Source organism: Podarcis pityusensis (assembly GCF_964106645.2).
Source record: "Podarcis pityusensis genome assembly, chromosome: 7".
Taxonomy (NCBI): domain Eukaryota; kingdom Metazoa; phylum Chordata; class Lepidosauria; order Squamata; family Lacertidae; genus Podarcis; species Podarcis pityusensis.
In genome coordinates this window covers 24,393,546-24,407,611 of record NC_138031.1, presented here as the reverse complement: position 1 = coordinate 24,407,611, position 14,066 = coordinate 24,393,546, and the positions used below count along the sequence as shown (strand labels likewise).

Genomic DNA, 14,066 nt, shown 5'->3' with positions numbered 1-14,066 from the left:
TTAGAGCATACGAGCAGAACTATGACTATGGACAGCTGCTGTGGGAATAAGCATTGTGACAAAGTTTGAGAATCACAGCCATCTCAAATATGTCAACAACATTTATGCAGCAATTGGCCAGAGTAATCTCAAATGCCAAAAATAGCTATAGACTCATTGTCTTACATAAAGCAACCAAAATATCTGCTGGAACTAGTCACATATCTAATAAACGAACCGTAGAGCAAGGCAGATTTAATTTGCAAAAATGTTTTTGAGGCAGACATAAAGTCCAGTGTTTTGTGCAACTGAGATCATGTGTGCCAGCAAAACATTGCTGAAATGCTCTTGGAAATAACCAAATTACTATAAAAGGAACAAACAGTTACTATTTTTTAATGTTATAAAAAAGAGCTTGTGTGCAAATATCAACATTAAAAGAGCTGTGAGCAGAATGATCAAGCAATTAGATGCCTTGTTTTTGATAGAACTCCTACTGTTGTCAAACATATCAAAATATGTAAAATATTGAAGTATTATCTCCCAATTTAAAAACTGGAAGCAAAAACATGAGCATAAACAGAAAATGCCCATTTAATTGATACAGATAAAAGTCTACCTAGGACAGTTCAGTCAAGAATGAGACTCTTAATCTCAGGGTCGTGTGTTTAAGCCTCACATTGGGCAAAAGATTCCTGCATTGCAGGGGGTTGGACTAGATGACCCTTGTGGCCCCTTCCAAATCTACAATTCTATGAGTCTATGATTGGAACAGGAAGAAAACTTACCAGAAAAAAATAGATTCAATGGACTTTGGGGTTTAAAATCCAGGCTTGCATAACATTTTTTGGAGCAAAACTGGATGACCCTGCCTATTATTAAAACTATGTTCCAACCTATTTTAAAATAAGCATATTTATCTCCAGCAGACAAATGTTGGGGGCATAAATATATCTTGCTATTAATGCAGCATTATTTCCCCTATCAAAACAGCACTCCAAGTATTAGACTGGCAGCAAGCATTTACTTACCTAATATACCTTCGGATCTTATGTACTCTTTTAGGAATAAGACAGAAATAACTGCACTACCTGGGGAACAAACAGTCATTGTTAAATGTTACGTAGTAAGAGAATATATTAAAGATGATGAAGTCGCCTGCGATAACATTGCTTGACAATAATAACAAGAAAAGCACCCATTTGCCTCCACATCAGCAATATAATCCTGGCAAATCCTGGTGCTGGAACTAGACTCCTAGTTTACTTCCACACACTTAAAAAAAAAATAATAATTCCATGGAAAATTGGCTACAATCCAAGAGACAGGGCATGTGAAAGGAGTGCTCTGCATAGCACATCCCTCAAACACTGTGATTTGGGGGCTCTTAAACTGCCACTAATACTACCCACTTCTCCTTGTGCATACATAACTTGGGCACCCTCCTGGCAACAAATGGTTGTGGAGTTTCAACAGTGCCTTCCACATGACTTTACAGGCTTTGATATGTGCCATTCCCACCATGATTTCTGCTTCTTTCCAACTCTAATCCCTGCCATACATGGACAGGGCAGGGGCATTGTGGTTCCCATTGCTCAATAGAATTTAATTCCCTTTTACAGTGGTACCTCAGGTTACATACGCTTCAGGTTAAAGACTCCGCTAACCCAGAAATAGTGCTTCAGGTTAAGAACTTTGCTTCAGGATGAGAACAGAAATCGGGCTCCGGCGGCGCGGCAACAGCAAGAGGCCCAATTAGCTAAAGTGGTGCTTCAGGTTAAGAACAGTTTCAGGTTAAGAACGGACCTCCGGAACGAATTAAGTACTTAACCTGAGGTACCACTGTATTGTGGTCACACCTCAAGAACATTCTTACGAGACCTTGTTAGGTGGTACATATACACGTCACAACAGGGATGTGAATTATGCACCATGGGAAATTCCTTTCAGGCAGTATCTCAGCCCCACAGAGACTTGCTTAATTTACAAATGCAGCAAAATGAAGTGGTTAAAATCCTGAAGTTGTACAAATAAACAGCACAGATATTCTGGTGCAACCCACTACCCAGTGGGCTTGTGTTGTATTTGTAGCGAGTTTTTTGTCTAATGGAACATTTTAAAAAGTTTCTCTTTTCAAAAAAATGAAAGTAAATCTAGCATATTTCCATTGTGTCAATGACCCATAGAAACAGCCAATGAAGAAAATGGCATTTGCAGCAGAAAACTCACATATGGTTCTTCCAAGCATTGCAAAACATTTGTTAAAATCAGTGTCCTGTTTCAAATGCTGTCAAGGGATTAAAAAGAGATAAACAGCAGTGTGTACACTTGCTTCATCAGCAGGAAACATCCCCCCGAGGACACATAACTTTCTTCTCCCTAGAAATAATTTAAGTATAATTGCTATAACGAGCTACTGGGGGCTGTATAAATTATGACGAAGATAATAACAGCAAAGGCCTTTTTAAAAAGGAGTTACTTGAAATGCACTTAAGAAACCCATCAACTTAAGATTACCATTTCATGTGAAATATTAGGATGACAGCTTTCGTGAGCAGAAAGTGCTAGTATCCAAGCAACAGCTTGTAACACTGCAGCTCTCTGACTGAAAAATAGTGTGTGTGTGTTGAGGCAGGGGGAAATGAACCCACCTAGAATATAAATTACTTCTCTCAATGATGCCTCATGGTGGTAGACTTCTGTCTCACTGGTACCACTTCAGACTGTGGTTGGGGAGGGATGGGGAACACATGACTGAATGCTCTGGTATGAAAAACAGCCCCCACACTGGGAGAAAGGGACAAACTTTCCCCCTGAAATTCTTATACTCTGTGTGGAAAAACTAGGCCTGAAACTGACGCTGGGTCTTTCAAATATCACCAAGGTACCAAGACAGTTGCTATAACGATTATCTAACTGACACAGCGTTTATTTGCTCAAGCATTTCTGTCCCTGACACAAAAAAGTACCTTGTCTATATGGAGCCAGTCATTTGCACCCTTTGACTTAACTGTGACATAGCAAAAAGCAGAATTGGGCTTGGTACAGGCTGAAGCAGTCAGATATCATCCCAGAATTGGCTTTTTCCACAGCTGTCACAGCTGGAATTAGTCATGAGAACTCATCTTCATCATAGACACTAATGACGTCTGAAAAGGTGCTATTCAGACACAAGAGGAAGCTATCAGCAGACTTTGGGAAATCTTAATGTATGTTAGTATGCAGCATATATTTAAAGGGGTAAACCCTACAGATGGTAGTGGTGAACTCAAAACAGCCCCATGAGGATGACGCATGCTCAGTAGAAATGCTGTTCAACTTGGGGAGGGGGGAGTCAGAAAGCTGAGGGTTAAAAGAAATGGAATATCTTGGCAAAGGGCATGACTGGATAGAATCATAAACAGGCAAATTACACTTTTTGTTGTGGGTGCCACTCGTTTCTCTCTAACAGGCCTATCAATATTTTTATGCCATATATGCAGTCATCATAGAATGAAAAGTCCACGCAATTGAATCCTATAATACCACCCAAATAGCCAGTTTTCATAATGTTGGTACAAAGCTATACAAACAGAGCAGGTATGGCGCACAAGCAGCCCTCCAAATCACCCCTGACCATTGGCCATGTTGTCTGGGGATGGTGGGAGTTATAGCGCAAAACATCTGGAAAGCACCATATTGGGGAAAGCTGTTCTGTCCCATGATCCAGTATGCTCATGCAACAGCATCTTGGAATCCAAGACAATGTTATAATATTTAAAAAAGCGCAGAGATTTTATAGCACATCCCTTCCACTGGAATACTTCCTTTTCTAGCAAATATCTCTCTCCAGGGATCTCTCTTATATGTCTCTTAACTTTCCTTAACCATTTGTGCAATTATCTCAAATAATTGAAAGAAAAATCTCCATGGATGTCACAGAGGAAAGGTGGGAGCAGCCAGCTGGGGAACCACTAAGGGACGAAGGCTTAAATCCCAGGGAGTGGTGGCAGAACAACAATGAGTGCTCAGAGGGAGAAGACTGGGAAGAGGAGGTGTTCGAAGATGAAGACGTAACAGGCCTTAGTGAGCTGAGAGAATCTGTGGCAGAGAGAAGTAGTCCAGGCTCAGAAGCAGAAGCTGAAGCAAGAGAGTTGGAGGGAGGCAGCAAAGAGGCAGGAATGTGTCGGACTGGTGAAAAGTCACGAGGGTCTCCCCCTCCTGTCCTCCCCCCTTGACTCCCAGAACCATAGCTGTCAACTTACAGATTTGAAAATAAGGGACCAGCAGCCTCGAAAATAAGGAATCAGGAGCCAAAATAAGGGATTTTCTGGGCACAGGTATGTTCAACTTCTGAGCCCCTCCGAGGCAAAGGCAGAAAGCCCAGCCAGCAGCCAAACGAAGCCTCAAGCGGTGGTTCCCACAGCGCAGCAACCCGGCAAAGGGGATGCAGCAAGGAAAACCACCGTCACCTCTCCGCTGGGAAGCGCTGAGCAAAGGCGAGTCCCCAGGCAACGCGGCCGATTTGATCGGCACAAGGCATGCAAGCTCCACCCCCTCAGTCGTTCTTAGACTCCTTATTGGGTGAGCAACGCAGCTAAGCAACACAGTTGGAGCCTCCCTCCTCCCTGGCCGGCCGGGAGGGAGGGAGAGGAGCTGCTTCCTTTGAAACCCGGGAAATTTAAGGGACATCATCAAGAAGGGACAGCAGCAGGACACGGCGCTGGGATAAGGGAGTTTCCCGCCAAATAAGGGACGGTTGACAGCTATGCCCAGAACCAGAAGAGGCATGAAAAAGGCAGAGGAGAGCTTGGCTGCACACAGGCATAGCCTCTGATTGCTTGGGGGAAAAACTCTGGAGAAGAGGAGACTTAAGGCAACTGTGGGGAGGTGGAGACTGTCAGTCTCGGCAACTGATTCATGAGGTAAGACCTACCACGGATGAGCTGCTTTGCTCATTAGACCTGACACTTAGCTGAGTCTGTGAAGTCGTGTTTTTGGTAATAAAGAATTAACTCCAACTTTGAACTGTGTGAGTTATTTCTGGCTCGTTCTTTGACAATGAATAAGGGATGGGGTCGGGGGTCGGGTCATCTTACCTATGACAGCCACATTTCCTAATGGAGCAACGAGCATGACTGAAGCAAATCCGTAGGCGGCGAAATTCCCAATTTCTCCAGTCCCCATGAGTATAATGCCGAACCACCAAAGCTTGCTTCTGTAAAAGGGCTTCTGACTGCCTTGACGCATGAGTCGAATATGACAGTATTTCTAAAAGTTAGATATGATGGACAGCATGTGAATGAAAGACATGGCTTTGCATGCATGTAACAGATATTGTACTTGACATCAATATGGCATTGCAGAAGCTTTGTGCATCCTGCTATCAGTGCTGAAGAAATTATATAAATCTCCAGTCCCTAAATAAACACTCCCTGGAATAAAAATGACAGCATGAACTGAAGTTAGCATTCTGTGTAGGTGGTTTGCAATGCATGACTTTGGAGCTACTTTCAAAATAATGAATTTTTCAGAAAACTCTTCGAATTTTTAGGGACATCCTGGTGTCAATGCCAAGAAACCAAAAAGAATGAAAGACCCAGCCAGGTGCCAGTCTGAATAAGACTGATAAGACATTAGCTTCACTTAAGAGGGGAAGGTGAGAAACTGCATGTAACCAGAAATACAAAGAGACCACCAAATGACAAAAATTAATATTTGATTTCTTTGGCAGCAAGCTCTAAATGGAATTATTTAGATTTGTATTTAGATCTGGACAGAGGAAACTCGGTTCACACAATCAGTAATTAGGATTGCCTGCGATTCGTTGAGGGTTTCTCCAGACTTACCACTCTTTCCAAGCACAGTCCACGGTTAAAAGCTCCATATCGAAGCAATCTTTTCTTTTGCCCTGGGGCTTTCCCTGGGAAAATCTACTCTTTAAAGCTCAATTGGAGGAAACATCCATTTGCAGAAAACCTGAATTGGCATTTGCTCCAATTCAGCTTTAAAGAGTAGGTTTTCACAGGGAAAGCTTGGGGCAAAAAAACCCCACCCGAAATCGCTCAGACACAAAGTTTTTAAGTGTAGACCTGTGCCTGCAAAGAGTGGGGCAGAAGGTAAGTCTGGATAAGCTCTGAGATAGTGCTTTCAAAAATTGTATTACTAATGAAAAGCAATAATCAGCTACTAAACTAAACTGGCGCTGTGGGTTAAACCACAGAGTCTAGGACTTGCCAATCAGAAGGCTGGCAGTTCGAATCCCCGCGATGGGGTGAGCTCCTGTTGCTCGGTCCCTGCTCCTGCCAACCTAGCAGTTCGAAAGCACGTCAAAGTGCTTCCGGCGGGAAGGTTAACGGCGTTTCCGTGCGCTGCTCTGGTTTGTCAGAAGCAGCTTAGTCATGCTGGCCACATGACCCGGAAGCTGTACACCGGCTCCCTCAGCCAGTAAAGCAAGATGAGCGCCGCAACCCCAGAGTCGGCCACGACTGGACCTAATGGTCAGGGGTCCCTTTACCTTTACCTTTTTATACTAAACTGCTACAGAAGGGGCACAGCTTCTTGACAGACACAGTGGGCCCCATGCAGTTCTCTGTTTTGCCCTCCGTTTCATACACATACCTGGCCCTAAATGGGCAGAATGATGGCAACATGAGAACACACCTTGTCAGTGGTGGCTTTCCCACTCTCCACAAGGAGACATGTCCTGAGACATTTTTGGTTTTTAGCTGCCAGGCAAAACACTTCCTTTTTACCCAGGATTTTGGTCCTTAATTTGAATAGCTTCAGATATTTGAACCAGGAATAGCTCAGTCGGTACAGAATGAGACTCTGAATCTCGGGGTTGAGGGTTCTAGCCCCATGTTGAGCAAAAGATTTCTGCATTGTGAGGACTTGAAATGGCCCTTGTGGTCCCTTCCAACCCTACAATTCTATGTTTTGTGGCTTCTTTTAGTGGTGCAGGATCTGTAAGACCTGACTTATATTTGAATACATGTGTTTTTTGGGCTTTTATTGGTTGTGTTTTGTTATAATTGGTTATAGTATTTATACTATTTTGGTAAGTTGCTTTGGGCCGCCTTGGTGAGGAACGCATCATCATCATCATAACAACAACAATCTGAACACAGGAAAGAGAGGGGATGGTGGCAATATGAAAAGCTGCTTTCAAATGGTAGAGCGATTAACCCAAGCGCTCGCATACAGAATCAATTTCCATTGGCTTCCACATGGGAGCTGTAACATTCAAATTGGTAGTCAAAAGATCTTTACTGCGGGACAAGGATTACTGAGTGCGTGGTGAGCATTGATTTCATGGAAGGGTGGTAATCCGATCACTGCTCTGCGCTGCAAGCCGATGCTCAGCTCACTTTCAGACATTTTGCCTTAATATGGGCAAAGTATAGGGACCGAAAAGAAGGAAATGTGGCAACTGTTAAGGAGGCACAGGGATGTGGCTCTTGTTTATACGGAAATTTGATATGGTTGCTCCTATGCTTAGGAACTTTTGCGTAGCATACCAAAAAAAAACCAAATAAATCACAATACTAAATACGATTCACAGGAAGAAGGTTGAAAATAAGTTGTGTAGTCAAATATCAACAAGTTAAATATAAAAGTCACAGAACTTTAAGTGTGCTTTTATGTCTGAACAGAGGAATAAAACTCAAAGCATATTGTAAGGTAATCAGTAGCTCAGTGCTGTGTTATGTAAGTGCGCTATTAACCAACATTAAATATTATGGCTGGAAGCCTGTGCACACAGTTTGCTGCTTAGATCTCATTACCAATCACCATACAAAGGAGATTTTTCTTACCTGCAGATTCAAAGAGATGCTAATGAGAATGTTTCCTGCGATTGCCAACAAGACGCCTAAGAGCAAAGTCTGCAGAAACAAAACATTTGTGTACAGTAATACAGATAATTAGTGGAACAGCAGGCAAATATGCACACAGTTTCATTCATTTATAGAATAACTTGCTGGGGATTGGGGCTGCAATACTTCCTGCTCTTTCAAGGGTAGGGCTGAGCTATGTTGCCTGCTATTTACAAACACTCTTCCGTATCCTAACAGCAGAGCCTAAATGGTAAAAGTACCCGAGACATGCTGAATATTCATCTACGGTACGCATCTTGCATACCAGCTCCCCAATTTCCCCATCTTGCCCACGAAGAAAATTATTGAAAAAGAAGAAAAAAGACTGAGAATCCTAAGGAGCTGCCAACATTGATTCCCACCCCACGCCCGAATCATACAGAAAGTAGAATTGGTTGTTCATGTGAGACAATGCCAACATACTGGACTAGTTCAGCAATGGAACCAATTGGGGTGCGGTCGTCTCTCATTGGAAGCTCCCCATTGGCTAGGTCTTCTCAGAGGTGCTTCCCCATTTGTAGAATTCCATCCCTGGTGAGATGTGTCTCCCTCCCTTATTACTAACTTTCAGGAGGAATTTTAAAACATCCTTGTTAACCCCCAGGTATTCAGTGGCTGAAAGATACAGCTCCTAGCAACTTGAAATTATTGGGTGTGAAAATCTGTGACTGTTTCACATATTTTTATTTGCTTTAAGTATTTTATTTTTTAAAAATGATTTTTAATTGTATTATTTTATCTGTGGTTTGCCACCCTGGACTCCTTTGGGAGAAAGTGCAGGATGTGAATTCAACAAGTAAATAAAAGAGTTCTGAATTTCTAGCAAATACTAAAACGGAAAAAAAAATTATAAATTATGCAAATCTGACTAAAAGTATGCAAAACCAGCGTGAGCTTAAGATTCTGAATCAACTTGGCAAAACACAGTGTTCTCTCTATAGAATGTTATTATCTCATCAATTACTTTATTGCCAAAGGAAAATGTGCAGGTTTTGCAACTGTATACAAATCTGTTCCAGGTATTGCTTTCTCAAAGAAATATATAAAGGACAGTATATAACAACATGTAGAAAGTTTTCGATTTGGTTAAAACTACAAGGAGAGATACATTCAAAGTACAGTCGTACCTTGGTTGCCGAACGCCTTGGAACTTGTACGTTTCGGCTCCCGAATGATCAAAAACCAGAAGTGAGTGTTTTGGTTTTCGAACAATTTTTGGAAGCTGAACATCTGTCACAGCTTCCGATTGGCTGCAGAACACTCCTGCAACTGTACGGCACATTTCTATACCTTCCTTCTAATGCAGCTTAAGTCAACAGATCTAACCAGGCTGTTTTGTAACAGCCATCCTCTCGCTCTCTTTCTCTAAGTCCTTAAAATCACAAGGCAGCAGAGTAGAAATATTTATACAATGGTGCTTCTTTAGATGCTGATATACTATAGTTACTCTGTCCATCTAAAGAGATGCGTTACACAACCTCTGCTTCAAGAGGGTAGATTTTTTTCTAGCATGCTCCATTCCTAAACTTCTAACATACTGTTCAGATAAACGTAGCTTCACTGCTTAAGCTTGAAACAAAACCTTTCCAAGATTGACTGCTCATTTCCTCTAAGGCTACTCAAACAGCTCCCTAAAGATAGTTTTATAGCCAAAGGTTCTATAGCAATAGGGATAAAGAACCAGAGAAAGGGCATGACTCAATGAAATCACTTACAGCATTTTGTTTCAGATCCCACTTGTTTCTCACCAACAGCACACTCAATATTTTTATGCTATATGCGGTCATCAAAAAACTAAAAGAACATGCCGTTGACTCTCACGGTGTTACCCAAATAGCCACATTTCCGTAATGTCAATACAAAGTGATATAGATAGCGCAGGCATGGGAAACCTGCGGCCTTCCAAATGTTGTTGAACTACAGTTCCCATCATCCTGAGTGATTGGCCATGAGGCTGTGGCTATTGAAAGTTGGAGGCCAACAACATCTAGAGAGCCACAGGTTTCCCACTCCTGGCATGGCAGAGTAACAGGCCTTTCTCATTGCACCAACATTATACATATACAATGATACCTCAGGTTAAGAACCTGAAACTGTTCTTAACCTGAGGTACCACTTTAGCTAATGGGGCCTCCTGCTACCGCCACGCCGCCGCCACACAATTTCTGTTCTCATCCTGAAGCAAAGTTCTTAACCCGAGGTACTATTTCTGGGTTAGCGGAGTCTGTAACCTGAAGCGTCTGTAACCTGAAGCATCTGTAACCCAAGGTACCACTGTACACAAGAGATGATTTAGGCAGTATATATCCTGCTGCTCAGAGATGCTTCCAGCCTGATGGAAGAGACACTGCCACAGGATAAACCCAGTAGGCTCTGATGTAATGGATAGGGTCCATCAGTTCAGTGCAGCTGAGCCTACAGTCCAGATGAACGTCAGCCCACAATGGTGTGCCACTGGACAGTACTGAATCAGAATTGGCTGTACAATCCAAGAATGGTTCACCTGTCATGGAAGTGACCCCTGAGAAAAGGTAAATTCTCCTTTGACACCACATCACACCAGTGACACAGGAAACTTGCTACTTTTGGGTTTTAATCCTGTTACGGATATTTATTTCTGCTGGCGGAAATGGGCTTAAGCATGACTGAATATGAAGTGAATATTCTCTTCTAGAGAGAATATGAAGGTTCCATGCCAAATATCTGTGTTCTGTCACACTTCCTAGACTCCTAACTATATTTCAAAAGCAACAGATCAGTTTAAATCCAAGCACCACCTAAAAGGAAAAACAACAACTACCCTGGATTAATTCCAGCTTTAGTTTTGTATTGCTTAAGTCTTCCAGCTTTTGCTGAATACAGTGGTACCTCGGGTTACATATGCTTCAGGTTACATACGCTTCAGGTTACAGACTCCGCTAACCCAGAAATAGTGCTTCAGGTTAAGAACTTTGCTTCAGGATAAGAACAGAAATTGGGCTCCGGCAGTGCGGGGGCAGCAGGAGGCCCCATTAGCTAAAGTGGTGCTTCAGGTTAAGAACAGTTTCAGGTTAAGAACGGACCTCCGGAACGAATTAAGTACTTAACCCGAGGTACCACTGTATAAGGTACCTTACTAGATTTGACACGTAAAAATATCAAGGCTGAAACCTTTCCGAATGAACCATTCAGAATTTTTATAGAAGTTTGGAGGAAAAAAATTAGCTGGCTTGAACTAAACCAAGGTTAGAATATTTGAAATGCCCACAAGATCTACTTATATCCAACGATACTTGGAACAGACCCACTGAAATCAATCAACTGGAGTAATTTCAGTTTCAATGGGTCTACTCTGAGTATTACTAATGTTGAGGATCACCTATAGTTAACAAAGCAACAGCATACTGTACAAGAAAAATTTAGGGCAGTACCATGCTGTGTTATCATAAAAAGAGAAACATCTCATCAGGTGTGGTTTGGTTAAGTCCACATCATCATTTTCAATAATAAAAAGGGCAAGGCACCTAAAAAAGCTTATGTAACTAATAGCGGCACCTTTGAGGATCATGGAAGATAAATAATAAATACACACATAATAAGATCTGGTGTAATAAATATTGCAATTAAGCTTTCGCACGAATTCTTTACAAATAATGTGAGATCTAAAGGGAGGTTGTTTCTTGTTTCTGCTTTGCATTAACAGAAATACCAACGGGATAATGTATGTATACTAAATGCAAGCGTTTCCTAGCTCCTCTGGCAACACAATAGTCACCAAATGTGCATTTAAACAACCTCTCTAGACCATCACAAAAAAATTATTTCATGTATATTACACCCCATCCCAATGGACTGAAGTTCAGAATAATAACATATGTCACAATAATTACAAAGGAACAATAAAAACAAGATAAAGCCAAGAAGATAAAATGCCAATTTCGATTTAAAAAATAATACTGTGGGCATAATCCAGCCAAATTTAAGTACATTTACATCCTGCTGATTTTAATGAGCAATGGTTAAGCGTGTGCTGAACTCCCATGCAAAGCAATGTGACCTCAGTCTGGGTGGAACTAGATCTCAGACTTTTGATAAGTCCCCAAGATGGAGGGGTTAGCCATCAAAAAACTTCTCTCTTGGAGCCCTTGTTCACATTTTGGGTCCAGAGAAAGTTGATCTCAAAATGCTAATGCTGTTTACTCACATTCTACAGTTTGATTAGCATTTGGTAATAATCCAAGGTTCTACTGTCCTAAAAAAGGCTTAACTAGACATTACTGAGTAGACGTAGCGATGGCCAACAGCATCGTTCCCGTGCATCACCATGGTAACATCCAGTAAAACAAAAGTGGTGTGACCTGACATCATAACACTCAACATTTCCCCCACCTCAGCTCACTGTCTGCCCCTTGCAAGAGAATGAGGAACACTGTTTGCAATGATGCCACATCATGTGTTTCATTTCTGAAGGATACAGCTGCCACCGTCACCTCCACGTATGTACTTTATGTTGTTAGGGTGGCAAAACCACTTTTGCCTGGGGAACAAAGAGGAGAAATGTTTTTCTCATTGGCTAAGTCATTTTGAACTAGTCACTGCCTCAGGGAAGGGCTGTAGCTCAGTAGTAGAAGGCCTGCCATGCAAGCAGAACGTTACCACCCATAGAAAGGGAAGGTGAGGAGAAGTTCTTTGCCTTCCTGCACTCTTTCACACAATTCCAAAGGGCGCAGCATCTGACACCACTGGTTCCACATTTCGGGTATTCCTATCGCTCCACAGAAGACCTACCACAGCCACCCAGATTTTGAAACATTTCCACTAGCCAAATCGCTCTCTGAAAACAGCCTCTGGTTGTTTCTGGTGTTCCAGCGGTTGGTTGGTTTTTGCACACTGCCCACGAGGTTTGCACACTTAGTGCACCCCTCCTCCAAAGAATTAATGGTTCTCCTTTGCCCTATAGCATCGTCACAACCACCTCTCTGATGTAAGAGTCCTGTATGTAACGTTGACTATACATTTATGGTGCTGGGTGCAAAGAGAGGGACAAAACGAGGCTATCTTGCAGTAGGGAATTGCGGAGGTCTTGTTGTTGCTTTACTGGCCAACATTAAACATTATCGGTGTGCCAGATGCACACTTCTGGCCCTAAAAGTCCCTTATTTAGGGCAGAGGTGAAGACTTCTGTGTAACATTTTGCTTACCTGGTTTGAGTAGTACCACCCGCTGGAAAGAAACCCGCTGCTGCTCTCTTTACGCGCGAGGGTGGCGTTTTGCGCCAAGCGCGCCTTCGCCATTGTCAAGGCGACCTTTTGGAAGCGCTCTCCGGGGTCTTCAGCTGCGCGCCTCGGACAACCGGGTCGCCCCAAGCAACGCCATCAGCGATCGCAGCAAAGGAAACCGGATTTCAGACTTTTCTCCCACTTCCTGGTCTAGGATTGTTTGGGGAGGAGGAGGAGGAGGAGGAAGAAGAAAGGACTGTTTGTTTTTTGAGAGAAGTGGTTACTGTTTTCTTTTGCCCGGAAGTTCACAGGTGCTTTAAGGAGCTCTTGGCAAAAGAGAGAACCTTTGCTGAGATTTGGGGGGCGCGTTATTTGTTTGTTTGGGTGTTTTCCTTTTATTCTTTTTGCGCGAGGGAGGAAAATATTGCAAGTAGCTGTGGACAGTTCTGCAGCAGCGCAAGAGTAGATTTGAAGGCTGCTTGTGTGTTTCGTATATCCCAGCCCCACCTACCTCCTGTTTGAGCTGCGGCAGCCTGCCATTTAACTCTTTCAATACTAACGGAGGACACAATAGAAAAGAATCACACCGAAAGGCCGTTGGATCAGAGGGAAGGGGGCATGTTCAAATAAACGCCCAATGAAATGCATCGGTTCCTTGCGAACGGCCATAGGGTTGCAATGGATTTCCCAATGGCCATGGGAATGCAAGCGCCCAAGACATTCCTTCTGAATGGGGGCATATTGGACTGCATTAAGGCCAAGCCAAGGGACAATGCACTGTTTGTAAGTCCTCAGAAAAAAGAAAAAAAAAGGAGAGATCCTGCAGACTGGGAGCAGAAAAGCAGCGATATGTAGATTAAATCCAGAAAGTATTATCAAAGTATTGTGTTTTGGCAATGGATGAGTTTAAGTTACTATGCTGAATTCTGCTTTCTTGTTAGTTCATAGTGCCTTGGGCAAAAATATTTTTCCCTGGACAGTGTCGGATTATTATTATTAATAATAATAATAATAATAATTTATTTATACCCCG

General features: G+C 42.5%; 1 protein-coding gene across 1 annotated transcript in view; it reads right to left on the bottom strand.

Moving 5' to 3' along the window:
• The window catches only part of NIPAL2 (NIPA like domain containing 2), a 37,515-nt gene extending 24,018 nt beyond the window's left edge, over positions 1–13,497 (bottom strand). The window contains exons 1-4 of the mRNA XM_081014498.1: positions 13,016–13,497; positions 7,776–7,844; positions 5,058–5,229; positions 1,011–1,070 (exon numbers count right to left, since the gene is read on the bottom strand). Of these exons, the coding sequence (XP_080870624.1) occupies positions 1,011–1,070; positions 5,058–5,229; positions 7,776–7,844; positions 13,016–13,108 (394 nt within the window). The 5' untranslated portion in view covers positions 13,109–13,497. The remainder of the gene's footprint in view (positions 1–1,010; positions 1,071–5,057; positions 5,230–7,775; positions 7,845–13,015) is intronic.
• Between the last annotated feature and the right edge of the window lie 569 nt (positions 13,498–14,066).